Source organism: Giraffa tippelskirchi, chromosome 1 (assembly GCF_054371585.1).
Source record: "Giraffa tippelskirchi isolate mGirTip1 chromosome 1, T2T-mGirTip1v1.2.pri, whole genome shotgun sequence".
In the NCBI taxonomy this organism is placed as follows: domain Eukaryota; kingdom Metazoa; phylum Chordata; class Mammalia; order Artiodactyla; family Giraffidae; genus Giraffa; species Giraffa tippelskirchi.
Window position 1 is genome coordinate 223,956,260 of NC_137275.1, and position 17,208 is coordinate 223,973,467.

General features: G+C 46.2%; 1 protein-coding gene and 1 long non-coding RNA gene across 32 annotated transcripts in view; one reads left to right on the forward strand and one right to left on the reverse strand.

Annotated features, from left to right (window-relative positions):
* The window catches only part of CDK5RAP2 (CDK5 regulatory subunit associated protein 2), a 180,182-nt gene extending 174,358 nt beyond the window's left edge, over positions 1-5,824 (reverse strand). For 30 of the 31 annotated variants that reach the window (XM_081528276.1, XM_081528247.1, XM_081528278.1 and 27 more), the window contains exon 1: positions 5,586-5,824. In XM_081528276.1, the coding sequence (XP_081384402.1) occupies positions 5,586-5,641 (56 nt within the window). In that variant the 5' untranslated portion in view covers positions 5,642-5,824. The remainder of the gene's footprint in view (positions 1-5,585) is intronic. The other variant, XM_081528368.1, reaches the window with a different exon arrangement.
* A 219-nt stretch (positions 5,825-6,043) lies between these two features.
* On the forward strand, positions 6,044-15,448 carry LOC145520898 (uncharacterized). Its single transcript, XR_014064892.1, has 6 exons — positions 6,044-6,935; positions 7,532-7,670; positions 8,353-8,408; positions 9,985-10,105; positions 12,928-12,982; positions 14,065-15,448. It is a non-coding gene; the product is annotated as an uncharacterized LOC145520898 (long non-coding RNA).
* Positions 15,449-17,208: the final 1,760 nt, after the last annotated feature.

Consider the following 17,208-nt stretch of genomic DNA (forward strand, 5'->3'; position numbering starts at 1 on the left):
AGCAGGTCATCACACTGACCACACTGGCACCCTGATCTCAGACCTCCAGATGCAGCAACTGCGAGAAGCCAATTTCTGTTCTTGATAATGGGCTTCCAAGGCGGTGCTAGTGGTAAAGAATCCGTCTGCCAATGCAGGAGGCACAGGAGACGTGGGTTCAATCCCTGGGTCGGGAAGATCCCCTGGCGTAGAAAATGGCGACCCGCTCCAGTGTTCTTGCCTGGAGAATCCCATGGACAGAGGAGCCTGGCGGGCTACGGTCCATGGGGTGCAAAGAGCTGGACAGGACTGAGCACGCACGCAGGGAGTCAGTAAGTCACCCAGCCCCCAGTTTGTTGTCACAGCAGCCCAAGCTAAGACTGGAAGTAAATGCTAATGGGCACAGGGTTTTTTTGGATGATGAAAATGTTCTAAAATTAAGATTATGGTGATGATTGCACAACTCTGTAGATACACTGAAAAAAAAAAAACACTGAATAGTATATTTCAAATGGGTAAACTTTATGGCATATAAATCAGATTTCAGTAAAGCTGTTAAAAAAACACAAGGCACATTTTTAATGCCAAACTGTGTTCCAACAAGCTTGTACCATTTACACTCTGTTGTGCACTTTTTCATGCAGTGATTATAAAGCAGCTGCTGCTGCTGCTGCTGAGTCACTTCAATCGTGTCCGACTCTGTGTGACCCCACAGACGGCAGCCCACCAGGCTCCCCCGTCCCCGGGAGTCTCCAGGCAAGAACACTGGAGTGGGTTGCCATTTCCTTCTCCAATGCATGAAAGTGAAAAGGGAAAGTGAAGTCGCTCAGTCATGTCCGACTCCTAGCGACCCCGTGGACTGTAGCCTACCAGGCTCCTCCATCCATGGGATTTTCCAGGCAAGAGGACTGGAGTGGGCTGCCATTGCCTTCTCCATATCACTACTAAATATGGAGCCTATATTCACGGTATTTATCTTTTCAAATAGAGACTGAACAAAATTGATTCATTCAACAAATAACTGTTGAGCCTCTACTATGTACCAGACATAGTTCTTTCTAACGATCCAGTCGGGAAGAAGCCAGACACGCTCCCTGCCCTTGCTGAGCTAACCCTGGCGACCAGAAGCATCTCCTCAAACCTCACAGCCCAGGGGTACCTCTAGTCCAAGGTCGGCCTTGGATCAGGCTTTCAAGCCTTCACCAGAAATTTCATTCCACCATCCTCTTTCTCAATCTCCTTCTACAAAATCCACGAAGGTATTCTTTGCCTGAGAAAGTACAAACTGTGTGCAAACTTATAGGAGACATTTTTTTTTGGTCTGCCCCTAACCAGGCAGGAGGCACTTAATGGCTATGTGCTTGAGGAACCCATAGATGAACAGGCCTGGGCCAGGCCTTTGGAAACAAACAGACAGAGGCAGAATCCTGGGCATGAAAACAAAGGGATGAACCCAGGGGAGTGGGTACAGAGGACTTTGTCCAGAAAATGGTACAACACATTAATAGCTAAACAAAACCCAGCCAACGTTGAACGTACTCCCCCATCGGTTCTAGGTGCTTAGAACATACAACTTGGCTTCGTCCACAAAGTCACCCAACAAAACAGCAACTGTCACTGAAGAGAAAGTGAGGATTAGGACAGTTATGTGAAAAACTCCAGCAACACGGCTAGTACCCCACTGAGGCACGATTCTGACACAGGCGTCCTGCGTACAAAGCCCAGGTCCTTTCGACACCATCAGGCGGGACCTAATGAAGGGCCTTCGGTCGGCCGAGGTCCCAGGGACCAGGATCCGGGCCTAAAGCTCCCAGAGCCAGAGCCCTGGGGGACCCACAGGTGACCAAGTTTGGAGAGGACGACACACACTGACCTCATTCAAAAGGCCGAGGACAAATCGGACTTCAGTTTAGTCTCTAAAACCAGGGCCTGGAAACTACCACGCAGAAGAGTATTCATATCAGCATAAAAACAGTCCTCATGTTTCAGGGATTTTTCTCCTCCACTCTGACCACCTGATGGAGAAGCTGACTCTTTGAGGGCCAGGTCAAGCCCACAGCAGCTCCACAAAATCCTCCCAGAATCCTCTCAGAACTGGCTCAGAGAACCAGCTGGAAGGCAGGATGCTGAGAGCCAGGCTTTGGAGTGCATAGGCCTGGAGTTTAACTCCTGGCCTGATCATGTACTTTTTGGTGGGATCTCAGGGTGCTCACTTCACCTCCCTGAACCTCAGTGTCCTCACCTGGAAAAAGTGGATAAAACTGTCACCTGACCGGACCATTGCTTATTCAGTGAATTAACAGACAGGTACTGAGCCCCTACCACGAGCCAGATACCAGGTTAGAAAGTCGCATTACAAAGATGGTCACAGTGCAGCCCCTGCTCTCACGCAGGTCAGAGTCGAATCTGGGAGACAGACAAGCTAACAGTTGTGCCTGCAGTGGCCGGTGTATGGACCAACTGAGCACCTGAAATGTGGTTCCTCTAAACTGAGAAGGGCGGTAAGTGTAAAACAAATACCGGACTTCATAGACTTAGTAAGATCAGATAGAAAGCAAAAGATCTCATTAATATTTATTTGTTTACAAGTTAGAATGATAATATATGGAAATATTAGGCTAAATAAAACATTATTAACATTAATTTCAGCAGTTTCTTTTTGCTTTTAATGTGGCTATTAGAAAATTTTAAATTACATACGTGGCTCAAATTATATACTGATTGGACTACATTAGTCGATAAAATTCAGCGAAGCCATGGGACTTCCCTGGCAGTCCAGTGGTTAAGACTCCGAGCTTCCACGGCAGGGGACTTGGGTTTGATCTTTGGCCAGTGAACTAAGATCCCGCATGATGTGGTCAAAAAGAGAAAATTCAGTGAAGTCAATAAGGGCTGTGAATGCATCAGTCATAGGGGACTGAAGGAGAACAGAGGGCCCAGGTTGGGAGAGGGGAATGTCAGTGAAGGATTCCTGGCAGGGACATCTAAACTGAGACCTGAAAAATAATAAGGCAAAGCAGAGGAGAGAGGGCAGTCCAGGCGGCAAGCACAGCAAGTACCCAGGCCCAGCAGTAGAAAGAACAAGGCGGATCATTCATAACCGTTTGGCAGCCAGCAGGGTGACGGCCTGGAGAGGAGACAGGGAAGGGAGAGGGAGGGCAGGAGCCCAGAGAGGTGGACGGGGCCCCAGTACAAGAAGCCACATTAAAGACCTTGACCCTGAGGGCAGAGGGGAGCCAGGGCGAGTCTGAAGTAGGTAAGAGATTAGCTCAGGAATGCATGCAGCACCAGGGCTACCAGCAAAGGCAGGGAGAGGAGGGCAAGGAAAATATTTGATGTTTTGTTGAGTTGCTACTCTGGGTCAGACATTGGGCTAAACTCTTTTAGACTCATCCATTTTACAGATGATGAAAACTGAGGCTCACAGAGGGTGACTTGCCCAAGGTCACATGATTGTTAAGTGTCAGAATTGGGATGGAAACCCAGCTAGGACTAGGCTGAAGCTCCAATACTTTGGACCCCTGATGCAAAGAGCCAACTCACTGGAAAAGACCCTGATGCTGGGAAAGACTGAAGGCAGGAGGACAAGGGGACAACAGAGGACGAGATGGCTGGATGTCATCACTGACTCAATGGACATGAGTTTGAGCAAGCTCCAGGAGATGGTGAAGGACAGGGAAGCTTGGTGTGCCGCAGTCCATGGGGTCTCAAAGAGTCGGACACAACTGAGTGACTGAACAAGGTTCCAAAACTGGTACTGAGATGTGAAAAGCTGCCTGAGAGAGTAACGTGCCCAACTCTTTGCGACCCCATGGACTGCAGGCCTCCAGGCTCCTCTGTCCATGGAATTTTCATAGGCAAGAATATTGGAGTGGGTTAGCCATTTCCTACTCCAGGAGATCTTCCCCACCCAGGGATCAAGCCCATCTCTCTTGAGTCTCCTGCGTTGGCCGGCAGATTCTTCGCCACTGAGCCACCTGGGAAGCCCTGAGTAATAACGGACTTTACCTTAATGGCAATGAAAAGCATTCAACATATAAAGCAGCAGACTGTGACGATCAGATTTGCATTTTTAAAATGAGCTTTTGAGCTGTAGTATAAAAGGCTATCAGAGGTGTGAAGGAAACTAGGACAATCCAGGTGAGGGGTTATATATATACCATTTACCAACTGAGCTATCAGGGAAACCCACAATATACCCAGGCAGTGGCAGAAAGATGATGAGAAAGGAACATGACGAATTACCTCAGGATTCAGCTAGCAGGAGCTTCAAAGGCCCTTACTCTGTGCCTGATAAAATCGTTCAGTCACTAAGTCATGTTCAACTCTTTGCGACCTATGGACTGCAGCACGCCAGGCTTCCCTGTCCTTCACCATCTCCCAGAGTTTGCTCAAACACATGCTCATTGAGTCGATGATGCCATCCAACCATCTCATCCTCTGTCATCCGTATAAATGGTTTCTCTGTTAGGCTCTCAATAAACAGAGTAACCATTTGTCCAGGTTTGCCCAAGATAGAACCTGTTTATGTCTGCTGCTCAGGAATAAATATTAATTGTGTCCATTTTACTCTAAAAGCATCCAGATATGCACACAACAAATAACATGTCACCATTTCAGTTAGGATCAGTCGACCAAAAGAGGCAGCCTGTTCCTAGCAGAGCTGGATAAATGCCACGAATTCTCTGGGATCTCCTCTGGGTCCTTCTACCCTCTCCCCAACCAGGAGCCCAGGACAAGCAAAGGGGCCCAACTCTACAGCAGTGCAGGACTTTTTCAGGCCTTCCTCCCAAGAGAGACCCCCAACCCACCAGCATTGTGGACTCCAAGTGCCTCCTGGGACAGGTTCATTCAGCCCTTATCCCCCAGTGTGTACTACTGTTGTTGATGACCACGATGATGGTGGTGATGATGACAGGAAAGCACTGATAATACGCCAGGCGCGACACCTGCCAAGCAAATTGCTGGGCGGGCATCTTCTCCTTTAATCCTCACCCCAACTCTGTTGGGTGGATATTACTACCAGCCCCATTTAACAGAAAGGAAAGTAGATTAAGTCATTTTATCAAAGTCATACAGCTAGTTACTTAAAGAACTGGGCTTGAATCAGTTCTGTTCAACCCCAGCCAAGGTTCTTAACCACAGCACTCCATGGCCTGAGTCTTGGTGGCCACTATGTGACCCATAAGCAAAGTCTGGACAGACCAACTACACTCCTAACAACGAAAGCAAACCCCCAAACCACAACGAGCCGTCAACTACCCTCAAGGTTCCCGCCCCTCCAGCAGCCCTCACTAACTGCGCACTCCAAGACGTTCCATCTCTCTCTTTCAGAGAACCCCTTACCTGTCCCTCACCGCCTCTTCAAAGTGTGTCCCGAAATACGAGGCACGGGGGTGATGCAGGCCGGGACCCTCCACCACCTACACTCGGCGATCAGTGGGCGGCTCCCCAGAGACATCGCCCCCGAAGAACGGCATCTCACACACTCCCCACGTCAGGGGCCCTCAACCCCCCAGGGGCAAACCTCGAGTCTCGATGGAGCGAACCCCCACCCGCGGGGACCCCGGCCCGGTTACCGCGAAGCCACAGAGCCCGGGCCCCACCTGCAGCCGCGCCGCGTCCCGGGCAGGGTCCCGTCCTCTCCCAACACCGAGTCCATCGCGGACACAGAGGAGGCGGTGGCGCTGGTGTCTGGCGACGGCGCCACTGCTTCCCCCACGGGATCGCGGCCCGCACGGCTCCCCAGGTCCCCGCCCCCTCCAACCCAGCTCTTGTTCGGGCTCCGGCGGCGCCGCTGGAATTCAAACCGCAGCGGCCGCCATCTTTCCCGGCGCTTCTTCCTACGGAAACGAGGCGAGGTCACCGAAGCGCGCGCGGTGAAGCCGACCGGACTGGCCAGAAGATCGGGCAGGGAAGCGCCGGCGGGACGCCATCTTAACTAAGGGCAGAGCGTCTGCGCTTGTACCAGCAAGATCAAAGGAAAGAGCGGTAGGCCGCCACTTTTAGTGAGGGCAGGCGGGCCGAGGCTGGCGCAGGCGCCATCTTTGTTGAGGGCTGAACCAGATTTGGGCCGTTAATTTAAGCGGGAGATGGGAATTCAGCACGTACCTCTTGGGATCCGCATAACTCCTAACCAAGTGTGTACTCCGAACCTTAGAGTCTGGGCATCCCAAAGGCTTCCGCCTTGAACTGCAACTCCGTTCATCGGTTGCGGGACTCGCTTTAGAAAAATCCTGCCTACATAATCCCAACTCGAGTAATTTGCACACTTGGTTTGAAATAGATAAGCGCATCCCTGTGAGCCTAGCGGTCAGGGACACTCCCTCTCCAGCCTCTCACCTAGTGAACTTTTATTACCTGTAGGGCTCGAATAATGCACCTGGGATCAGTATGCTGAGGCCAAATGAGAGGAAAGACTCGCCTAACTCCATGCACCGACAGTCTGTCGACTGGACAGATCCGTGGCTCCTGCGGACTATCAGTACATCCGAACTCGGCTAACCCCGGCCGTCTTTTTTAAAGCACACAGCAATCACTAGATCGTTTTGGCAGAGCTTGACCTGTGAAAGCGACCTTCTCCTCATCTCGGTGTTCTTACCTGCAGACCGTCAGGAGAGTTCAGAGAGGCGGATAAAAATAACTCGAAGAGATGAGTGACTGGGTAGATGCACCCATGCTCCTTCAGCCTCGGTTTCCTCCTTCTTTCCAAAAGACGCCTCTTTGATGCTCGGATCTACATCAAACCCTTTCTTGTATTCTTAGCAATCTGTATTTTTTTCCCCTTTGTGGCACTTACCACATTTTGCAATTCCATACTTCTGTATGTAATTTTTTTCAATGTCTTCGGCACTAGACTGGAAGCTCTGTGAGAGCAGAGACTGTGTTCCGAATTGTTCAGGGCTGTATCTCCAACACCCAGCACTATGCCTGCCACCCAGCAGGGGTTTAAATATGTATGTTGATGAATGGTTCACTCAGTATGGAAAATGGGGCTAATATTATCCTGCAAGGTTTCTTCCAAGTTATTTTATTGAAGTATCATTGATTTACAATGCTGTGTTAGTTTCTGTTGTACAGCAAACTGATTCAGTTGAATATATATATGTATGTGTGTATAGGTCCCCTTCTCCAAGGGATCTTCCCAAGCCAGGGATAGAATCCAGGTTGCCTGCATTGCAGGTGGATTCTTTACCATCTGAGCTACCAGGGAAGCCCATATATATATATATATACTTATCTTTACATTTATATTTATGTATATGTATGTATATATATGGGCTTCCTTGATGGTGCAGTGGACAAGAATCCACCTGCCAATGCAGGAGACACAAGGGACACGGTTCAATCCCTGGGTCAGGAAGATCCCTTGGAGGAGGACATGACAGCCCACTCCAGTATTCTTGCCCAAAGAATCCCAGGGACAGAGGAGCCTGGCGGGCTACAGTCCATGGAGTCACAAAGAGTAGACACAACTGAATGTGCGTGCGCGCGCGCGTGTGTGTGTGTGTAATATTCTTTCTCAGATTCTTTTCCATGTGGTTTATCACAGGATATTGAATAGTTCCCGGTGCTCTACAGTACGACCTTGCTGTTTCATCCGTTCTATATGTAATAGTTTGCATCTTATCGTGCAAGGTTTTTGTGACAACGTGACGATGACCTCAGACTCCTTTACTACCTAGTCAACGGTAAGCCCATCTCTCTCCCTCTCCCCACCCCCAATCTCTCTCTCTCTCACACACACACACACACACACCCCTTTAGTGAAGGCGACAAATCACTTCCCCTGTCCCTCTTCCATCCCCAGATCTTCAACCACCCCCAGAATCAGCAATAAAATAACCGCGTGAAAAAGAGTGGGCAGGAACCAGCTGGCACACAGGGAAGGGGCAGTCCTCGATTCCCTGGAACCAACAGTTCAATAAGATGAGTATGTCCAAAAGCAGGGAAGCTGCGGCGTCAGGATTCCTGCCGTGATTCTGCCACTGACTCCCTGTGATCTTCGGCAGACCACTCCTCTTCTGGGCCTCAGTTCCTACAGCTGTAAAATGGGAGGATTGGACTAGATGGCTGTCTCAAAACCTCACAGATCTAGAGGAGATTTCTTTGTGTTGATTTCAAAGCTTCTAATGCACAACCAGCTCTGTTCCGGTGTGGAGGGCTGAATTACAAATCATTCCTTCCCAAATGAAGGGACTAACTTTCAATCCAGCAGATGAAAGCTCTTGAGACGGGAAAGAAGGAAGAGGTTGTGTACATTTTGACGCTTCTTATGTGACACTTGTGCTAGGTACCTCACAAACGCTATTGCATCTAACACTCACAACCACCCTCGGATAGGTGCTACTGTTATCCCCATTTCACTTACAGATGAGAAGACTGAGGCTGAAAGAGATAAAAATAACTTTCTTGAGGTCTCCCTGCTGGTAAGTGGTAAAGCTGGGATTTGAGCCCAGGTCCCTCTGAACCTTCCTGAAAACTCTAATTGTTTCAGGAAGCCAGCCCTCTCTATTTGTTTCTCTCCACTTTAGAATTTGGGATTAAGAGGAGAGGTCTACATGTAGATGGTAGTATTTCAGGGATATGTCCACCAGACTCTACACCTGCTTCCAGGTGGCCCTGAGATGAATCTAGGTGTGGGCAACTCAGGACCAGAAGTCTAGGTGCCGGGATCTTGACTCTGGGAGGTCGTCCAACTTATGCTGGGACCTGGGTCTCTTTCCCTGGCTCCTCCTTGATTTTCCTTTGTGTAAAATGGGAGAGATCATGCTGAGCTCACACGGTTATGTTAGATACTTTGGAAACTCTAAAGAAGAAAGAGCCAGGGAGGGGTTCTCCTTATGATGAATCTACTGCCTGTTCAGCAAATGGCCATACTCCTGGCTTGTGTGCTAAACCTTTTAGTGAACCTGGAAACTGAAAATAGAATCAGTTGCACAAAAGATGGGCTATTTGGGAAGTTGTTTTTCCTGTTTTCATGGTCAGGGACGAAGCCCTTTGCCCCCTCTCTGTCTCACCATGGCCTTTCTTTCTGCCAAGCCTGGAGGTGACGTCACTACCACCAGCTGTATGGGCTATCTGGCGCCATCTCCTTGACAACAGCCACCCAGCCACAAAGCTGGCATTATTATTTCCTTGGGCAAGGTCATATCGAATGGCTGGGAGGAAGTCGCTTGCAGCCAGATGTTTCTCATTAGAGTAGAACCCTCAAGACACAGGAGCCGCCATTACTAGCAGCAAGAATAAGGTTTTATGCATCAGTACATGCACACTGCTACCCCGTGCTGTTTCATTTATCCTTACAGCACTGACATACATTAGGATGACTGTCTCACGCTTCAGGTTAGGAAAGTAAGGCTAAGGGAAAGGAAGAGATTTGCCAACAGCCACACTTTCTTCCTTTCTCTCTCTTTCTTAGCTTTTCATTTAGAAATAATTTCAATCTTAGAAAAAATTGCAAAAAGAGTACAGGGATTTCCTTGTATAACCTTCACCCAGCTTCCTAAAATACTAATATTTTACATAACCATAACACAATTGTCAAAAATAAGAAATTACATTGATATGATACAATTCACTACAGACTTTATTTAAATTTAATCAATTTTCCCATTAATGCCACTTTTTTTGGCCCAGGAGCCATCCAGCATTCCATGTTGCTCTGTCCATGTCTTTCATGATGTTGACACTTCAGGAAAGTTCTTCCCAGTGATCTGGGTTCATGTGGTGTTTCCTCGTGATAAAATTGAGGTTGTGCACTTTTGGCAAAAGTACCACACAAGTGATGTTGTGCCTTCCTCAGGTACCAGGAGGCGTGTGTGCGTTCTCAGTCACTCAGTTTGTGGCTGATTCTTTATGACCCCATGGACTGTAGCCCATCAGGCTCCTCTGCCCGTGGGATTTTCCCGGCAAAAATACTGTGGTGGGTTGCCATTTCCTTCTCCAGGGGGTCTTCCTGACCCAGGGTTGAGCTTGCATTTCCTGCGTCTTCTGCATTGGCAGATGGATTCTTTATCATCTGCACCAGGAAAGATGGATTCTTTACCACACCACCTGGGAAGCCCAGGAGGTAGATGATGTTAATATGTCTCTTCAGTTGCTGCTGTTAACTCTGTTTTCTCAGGTAAGGTGATATCTGCGAGGATTCTCCGTGATAAAATTGATATTTTTTATAATTAATAAAAATCATGATGATATTTGAAACTATGTAAATATCCCATTTTTCATCAAATTTTCACTCACTTATTTTAGTATCCATTGATAATTCTTACCCAAAATGTCACAGCGTGCTTTGCCAATTGATGCTGTCCTGTTTTCATCATCCTTTCTATCTTTATTCATTGGAGTTCTACTGTGAGGAAGAGCTTTCTCTTCTCCCCCATTTATCCAGTTTGTTTATTTAAATCAGGGTGGACTCATGGATATTTGTTTTATCTTGTGGTTAGAATATATTACCATCGTTATTTCTTTTGTTACACAAATTGTCCTAGATTTGACCAGGTCGCCCTTTGAACACATAAGTGTGCCAAGATTCAAACCCAGGTCTGTCTGGTCCCAAGGTCAGCAGCATTCCTGGCCCATCACCTGCCCCCTTGCTCACAGCTCTCTTCCCAGCCAGCCCTCACCAGCAGCAGTCCTGGACCAGTTCCCGATGAGCGCCCACCATCGTCCCCATAGGATGTTGGGTTGCTGCGCCAGTGCTATCCTCTAGGACAAATGCCTGGCCCCAAGCTGTGCACCGTGCTCAATGCCAGTCTGTCAAATTAACTCAAGTCGATTTTTTTTCTCCAGATGGGGAGAGGAGTGAGAAACACTCAGTATCAAGGGAATAGCATGTAGATTATTGGGCTCCAAAGGGTAACACATATCAGCATCATATGACCTTAGATCTGCCAGTGCACCTCTCTGGGCTTCTTTTTTTATCTGTAAATTCAACGCATTAGATTTAAACGTTGAGGCTCCCCTCAGCTCCAACATTCCATAAAGAATGAATGTTAATTACCATGCATTGAGCTCTTTGTCTGTGCCAGGCACTATGTTAAAACTTTACACTCAATCCTCACAGTAACCATATGAAACAGGGACTGATTATGGTCCAGTTTTTCCGTTGACACGACTGAGGCTCAGAAAGGAGAGGGATTCGTCTGGTCACACAGTAGCTAAGCGGTGGAGCTGGGAGCTGAACCCAAACTTTATTCTATAGCCCAGGCTTTTGAAAACCATGCCATTGTGCCTTTCACTGAATTGCTGTTATGTCTGCAGTCACTAAGCTGGTTAAAATGCAGGTAAGTATTATAAACCAAAGTAAAACATCTTGGATACTTCGTTAGTATAAGAATAATAAGAGTAAGATTCTAGGGGCACAGAGAGAATAGATGAGTCGTTCTGACTGAGAGGTAGGGATAAAGGTGTTTTATAAGCAAGATGTACACCCTGCAAAAGCAGAGCAGGAACCTGCACGTGGCAGAAATAAAGTAAAACCGCTATTTGACGCAACACCGTTTACAAAGCCCATGCCAATTTCCTTGATGCTGTCTCATAATTCTAACAAGTTTGCTGTCCTTTATGAATAAGGAAACTGAGTCTCAAGAGACAAGAACTGATTTTTCCAAGGTCACACGGTAAGTTAGTCACAGAGGAGGAAACTTGGACCTCACGGTTTCTAGTTGCCAAAAGCTGGTGCTCCTGAAGTGTGTGTGTGTGTGTGTGTGTGTGTGTGTGTGTGTGTGAAACTTACAGAAGGCATCTCACATCAAGATCTCCCTGCCCAAATTGATCATGCTCAGTACCATGGCCAGATCCCCAATGCAGCTAACCCCAGAGTCTGGCTATAAGAGAGTCAAAGACTTCTGAGAAAACTGTCCTGAGGTTCCAGGGAGAGCTTCCAAGCATTCTTCCCAGCTGCACACGTGAATACGGAAAACAGCAACAGCTGTAGGCAAAGACGGATAACTGAGCTAATCAGTCTTCTGGACATTTTTCAGATTGAAAGAATCTCTATGTCTTGATCACGATTTGCAGGATGGGGTGGCACGCGTCTCTTCTCCCTTAAATGTGGCGAATTCCTAATGAGAACAGGCCAGCACCCATGAAGGAGGACCACAAGGAAGTGGCTGTAGGACCTGTTTCCTCAAAGCAATGAATGTAAAGGACCTTTGTCTCTGCATGTGCCTTTCCCTCTGTCTGGCAAGCCACCAGGTCACTGCACAGGTGGCGTGCTGTGGAGGACACCCAGCCAAGGACAGGCAGAGGCTTGAAGTCCAGTCCAGACTCTGCCTGCCGGGTTGTGGGCTCCACTTCCCAGGCTGAGTCCATTCCAAGGAAGGGGTGTCTTTTCCTAACTCTCCCAAAGGAATTCTGTGTGCTAGCGCTTCTGAAGAATCTAGAATCCCCTTCCTTCCCTTTCTCAGCCTAATTCCCAGAGTTTCCCCACCCATAGTTTAAGAGAAGGTTCTGGGCCACCATCTCGATAGTTGCTGCACCTCTGAACTTCCAGAGTACCCTGCTCTTACTTATGGCACTAACACAGCTCTATGATCATCCACTAACTTGCCTGTCTCTTCAATTAGACTGAGCTCCTTGAGAATCGGATTTTATTTTAAATCAATTTTACTGAGATATAATTTACATACAGTAAAATGCACCCTTTAAGTATACATTCTGATATGTTTTGGCAAATGTATATACCCAGCTAACCACCACCACAACCAAGGTATAGAACAGTGCTCTGCAAAAGAACTAGGATGATGGAAATGTTCTGAATTAGCACTGTCCGATGGAGTAGCCACTGGCCATGTGTGGCTGTTGAACCCTGGAAATGTGGTTATGGGAATGAAGAATTTAATCTTTAAATTTTTTTTCTTTTTTTTGAAGTGTAGTCAACTTACAGTATTGGGTTCGTTTCAGGTGTACAACATAGTGATTCATTTTTGTTTTGTTTTTCAGATTATATCCCTTTATGGTTGTTACAAGATATGGGGTACAAGTCCCCTGCTATACAGTAGGTCCTTGCTGCTTATCTGTTTTCTGTATTTTAGTTGGAATGTGTTAATCCCATACTCCTAATTTGTCCCTCCCCCCTCTCTCTCCCTTAAGGCAACCATAAGTGTGTTTTCTTATGTAGGAAACCATGGTCTGCTTTCCAGCATTAAAGATTTGCTTTTTCTAGAGTTCCATGTACCCGGAATTGTAGTATGTACACGTTGTGCCCGGCCTCCGTGAAAACGGGAACTTTAATTCTATATCCTAAGGTCTGTCACGTGTGCTAAGTCGCTCAGTCGTGTCCGACTCTGTGCGACCCCATGGACTGAAGCCCGCCAGGCTCCTCTGTCCCTGGGACTCTCCAGGCAAGAATACTGGAGTGGGCTGCCATTTCCTACTCCAGGGGGGCCTTATAGTTTTCTGAATACAGGTATTTTCCTCCATATGGAGACTCATTCCAAGGTACTTTGCTCTTTTTGGTGTGACTGTAAATGGGCTTGTTTTCTTAATTTCTCTGACAGTTCACTGTTACTGTGTAGAAAGTGCAAGGGATTTCTGTATGTTTACTTTCTATCCTGCAACTTTACTGAACTCGCTGATGAGCTCCAGTAGGTTTTTGGTGGTGTCTTTAGAATTTTCTATGTAAAACATCATGTCATCTGCAGATGGTGACAATTTTACTTCTTCCTTTCCAATTTAGATTCTTCTTCTTTTGTCTGACAGCTCTGCAATGCAGGAGACCTGGGCTCAATCCCCGGGCCAGAGAAAGGGGATTATAAAGATCTATTATAGTGCATGGCAAATAACAGGTGTTTAATAAATGTTGGTGAAAGAATGAATTATAAATCTTAATCAGAACTAGTGACCTTGTCCCAAACACTTTTTTCTCTGCCTAATAGAATACAGGAAAAAGGCTCTCACAGAAACCATTTAACTCAATCTCTTGGATGTATCGATGGAAATATTGAGAACTGGTGGGCTCCATGGGCTGCCCTGGTCCACTCTGTAAAATCAGAGCACGGATCACAGCCTGTTCGGAGCAGACTCTAAGCCTGAACTCTCCTCACTCCCCAGTACTCACTTCCCATCCCTTTCCCGCAGGCCAACCCCGACTCCCTGAATCCCGGTAGAAGCGCGCAGGAATGCTGCAAGATGCCAGGCTGCCTGTTCCAGCCCCCTGTGGATGCCGCCCCGGTCCCAGGTCACCCACCACAGCACAGAAACAGCAGCAGTTCAACTCAGAGAAGCATGTCCTTTCATTCCAAAGATACCTAAAATCTAGGAGTGGTCTTCCTCCAATACTGGGCTATGGGTTGGCTTTCTGTTCAGAGAACAAGCCACCTGGTACTACTCAATGGAGAGAGAATAACACTGCCTTTTCTGGGGGGTAATGCCTTAATTGAAGACCTCCTAAATAAAAGGGAGAGAGGACAGGACCTACCATTCATTATAGACGTGGCATGAGCTGGGGTGCCTCCCACAGGATGTGTCCTGAGTGCGGCCCTAAGAGGTCAGCATCATTACTCTTCTACAGGGAAGGACAGTTGGACTAGGGGCCCTCTGTTAGCTTGCCCAGGGTACTACAGTGTGGAGCCTGCACTGGAATCCTCTCTTCTTCCAAAGCTGATGCTCTTTGTATTGTTAAAGAGCTTTTCTGTTGATGTTCCAAGATGTGTCCATTCATTAGTAATAGCTAAGTAGTCTATCTGTATAGTCAAAGCTATGGTTTTCCCAGTAGTCATGTACAGATGTGAGAGTTGGTACACAGAGAAGGAAATCAACCCTGAATATTCATTGGAAGGACTGTTGCTGAAGCTGAAGCTCCAATACTTTGGCCACCCGATGTGAAGAGCCAACTCATTGGAAAGGACCCTGATGCTGAGAAAGACTGAAGGCAAAAGGAGAAAGGGGTGGCAGGAAATGAGACAGTTGATAACATCACTGACTCAATGGACATGAATTTGAACGCTGGGAGATAGTGGAGGACAGAGAAACCTGGCGAGCTGCAGTCCATGGGGTCGCAAAGAGTGGGACATGACCGAGCGACTGAACAGCAAGCCATCTATGTCGTTGGTTGCTGGGAAAGTAAGCTAAATTAGGTGTCAGTTGCTAATGTCGTCTTAGCCTAACTTCCTTAGTGTACCTCCTCCTCCTCTTTGGTATACTAAACTGGTCCTGTCATCCTTAATTCAGTGGCTTCATGATCTCTGTCTTTTAATACAAAAAGGTGAGGTACAAATTATAAGTAAATGAAGTTCATTCTTTATCCAGGACCAATACCTGTTAATATACCTGCTTCCTTTCCATTTTAACTGGAGGAAATTCAAAATGTAACTGTTAACCAAACTCTGATCCTTGCTCTGGAATATAAACGCATCTCCATGTCAGACAATTCCTTTGGGGATTCATGGCTCATTGGAGTCTATACAAGTTGCTTAACTGCCCCCAAATTATTGTCTCAATTAAAACAGAATCTTAACAATCATTAATGTCTGAAGAATCTCATCTCTTGCCAGAAGTAGCTTCTTCAGATGAAACTGGATAATCCCCTGGCCATGGTGATTAAAGATAACAATGGCTCATTTAGGAAATATTTAGGGGGAATTAAAAAGCTGAGATAGAGCCTCTCGGTTCTGCAAGCTTCTGAAAATAAAGGCAGAAAGGGGAGGACACCAAAAGCATCCATATATCAGACTAAGTTTGCTTCCTACCCAGTCAGCAGATGCCACAGTGTTTGAGGATACACAGTCCGGTCTGTGGGCAAGATCTCTGTGTGCTGGAGGAGTGAGCTGAATCAGCACCGTTCCACTGGAGGGAATTTTGTGCTGTTTGTTCCCAGCGTCACGCAGAAACAGCCCTGTTTACAAGTGACTTGGTGCGCCGCCCCAAATCGCAGTCTATTTGGTTTCCGGTTTAGACTTTCTTTACTTTAAAGCCTTCTTTGCAGTTCTTACTACAGTTCTTACATGCCTTTATTGTATTTACCAGTGTAAACACTGCAGTATAGCAGATTCCATCATTCACTCGTTCACTAACCTTTGTTGAGCACTTCCTGGTGCCAGGACTGTGCTTGGCAATGGCATTGAAAAATGAAGACAGTCCCAACCCTCAAATTGCACAGATAATTTGATGATATCCATCATTATTATCTTTATCATAATGTATTCATCATTCCTTTTTTTTATCTAGTTTTCCTGTATAATGTCTTTCTAAACAACATGTTACATTTTCCATTTTTGGTCATTATATATAAGAAATCATACTGTATGTATTCTATGCCTAGCTTTTTTTTTGCTTGACATTACGTCTTGAGATTCATCCATATTGATTTAGATAGCTGTAATTCAGTCATTTTTGACCACTGTATAAAATTCTTTTCAAAGTATATGGATAGGGCACAATTAATCCATTCTTCTACTGATAGGCAACTGGGATGTTTCCAGTTATTTTGCTATAACAAATGATGCTGCAATGAAGAGTTTGAAACGTGGGTCCTGATACACATACGTACGTTTCTCTAAACTATATACCAGGAGTAGAATTGCATGCACATTTTCAAAATATTCTATTTTTTCATTGCTTTAATTCTGTTTTTAATCATTCTTCCTTATTCTTAATGACCAAATGTTAATTTAACAGTGTATGCACTAAGCCATGTCTCCAGTTGAACATCTCAAGTTTGTCTCCACTTTAACTTTATATACAACTCTGGGAAGATTTTTTTTCCACACAAAAATTTCTGCTTTTTAGGTCATTTTCTTATGAGGGATTTCTGGAAGTGGATTCCTTGAATCAAGGCTGTACTGATTTACGTTCAGTGGGCAAGGGGATTATGGCTGAAATATAGAAAGGAGTCCCCATCCTAGTAGCTATCAATCTTTTGGGGATCATAGATCCTCTAGAGACTATGAGTAAGAGTATGGACCTTTTTTCCAGGAAAAAAAAAAAGCACATACAAATTGTTTATGTTCCCAAGTAAGCATTGCCTAATTGTGTCCACAATTTCAAGAGTTTCTCAGACCCTCTGAATCGTGTATGCCGACATCTCTATTAAATAATACATACTGTCTTACCCACTGAATACAAAATTTCTTATAATACTTCCCCAAATAAGTTCAGATCAACTATTGCATCTGTCAAGTACTTTTTGTTTTAAACCACCATTTACTGAGTACCTACAGTATGCCAGCACTGTGCCAGATACTAGAGATGAAAGAACACATGCTCCTGGCTTCAAGGATTGCA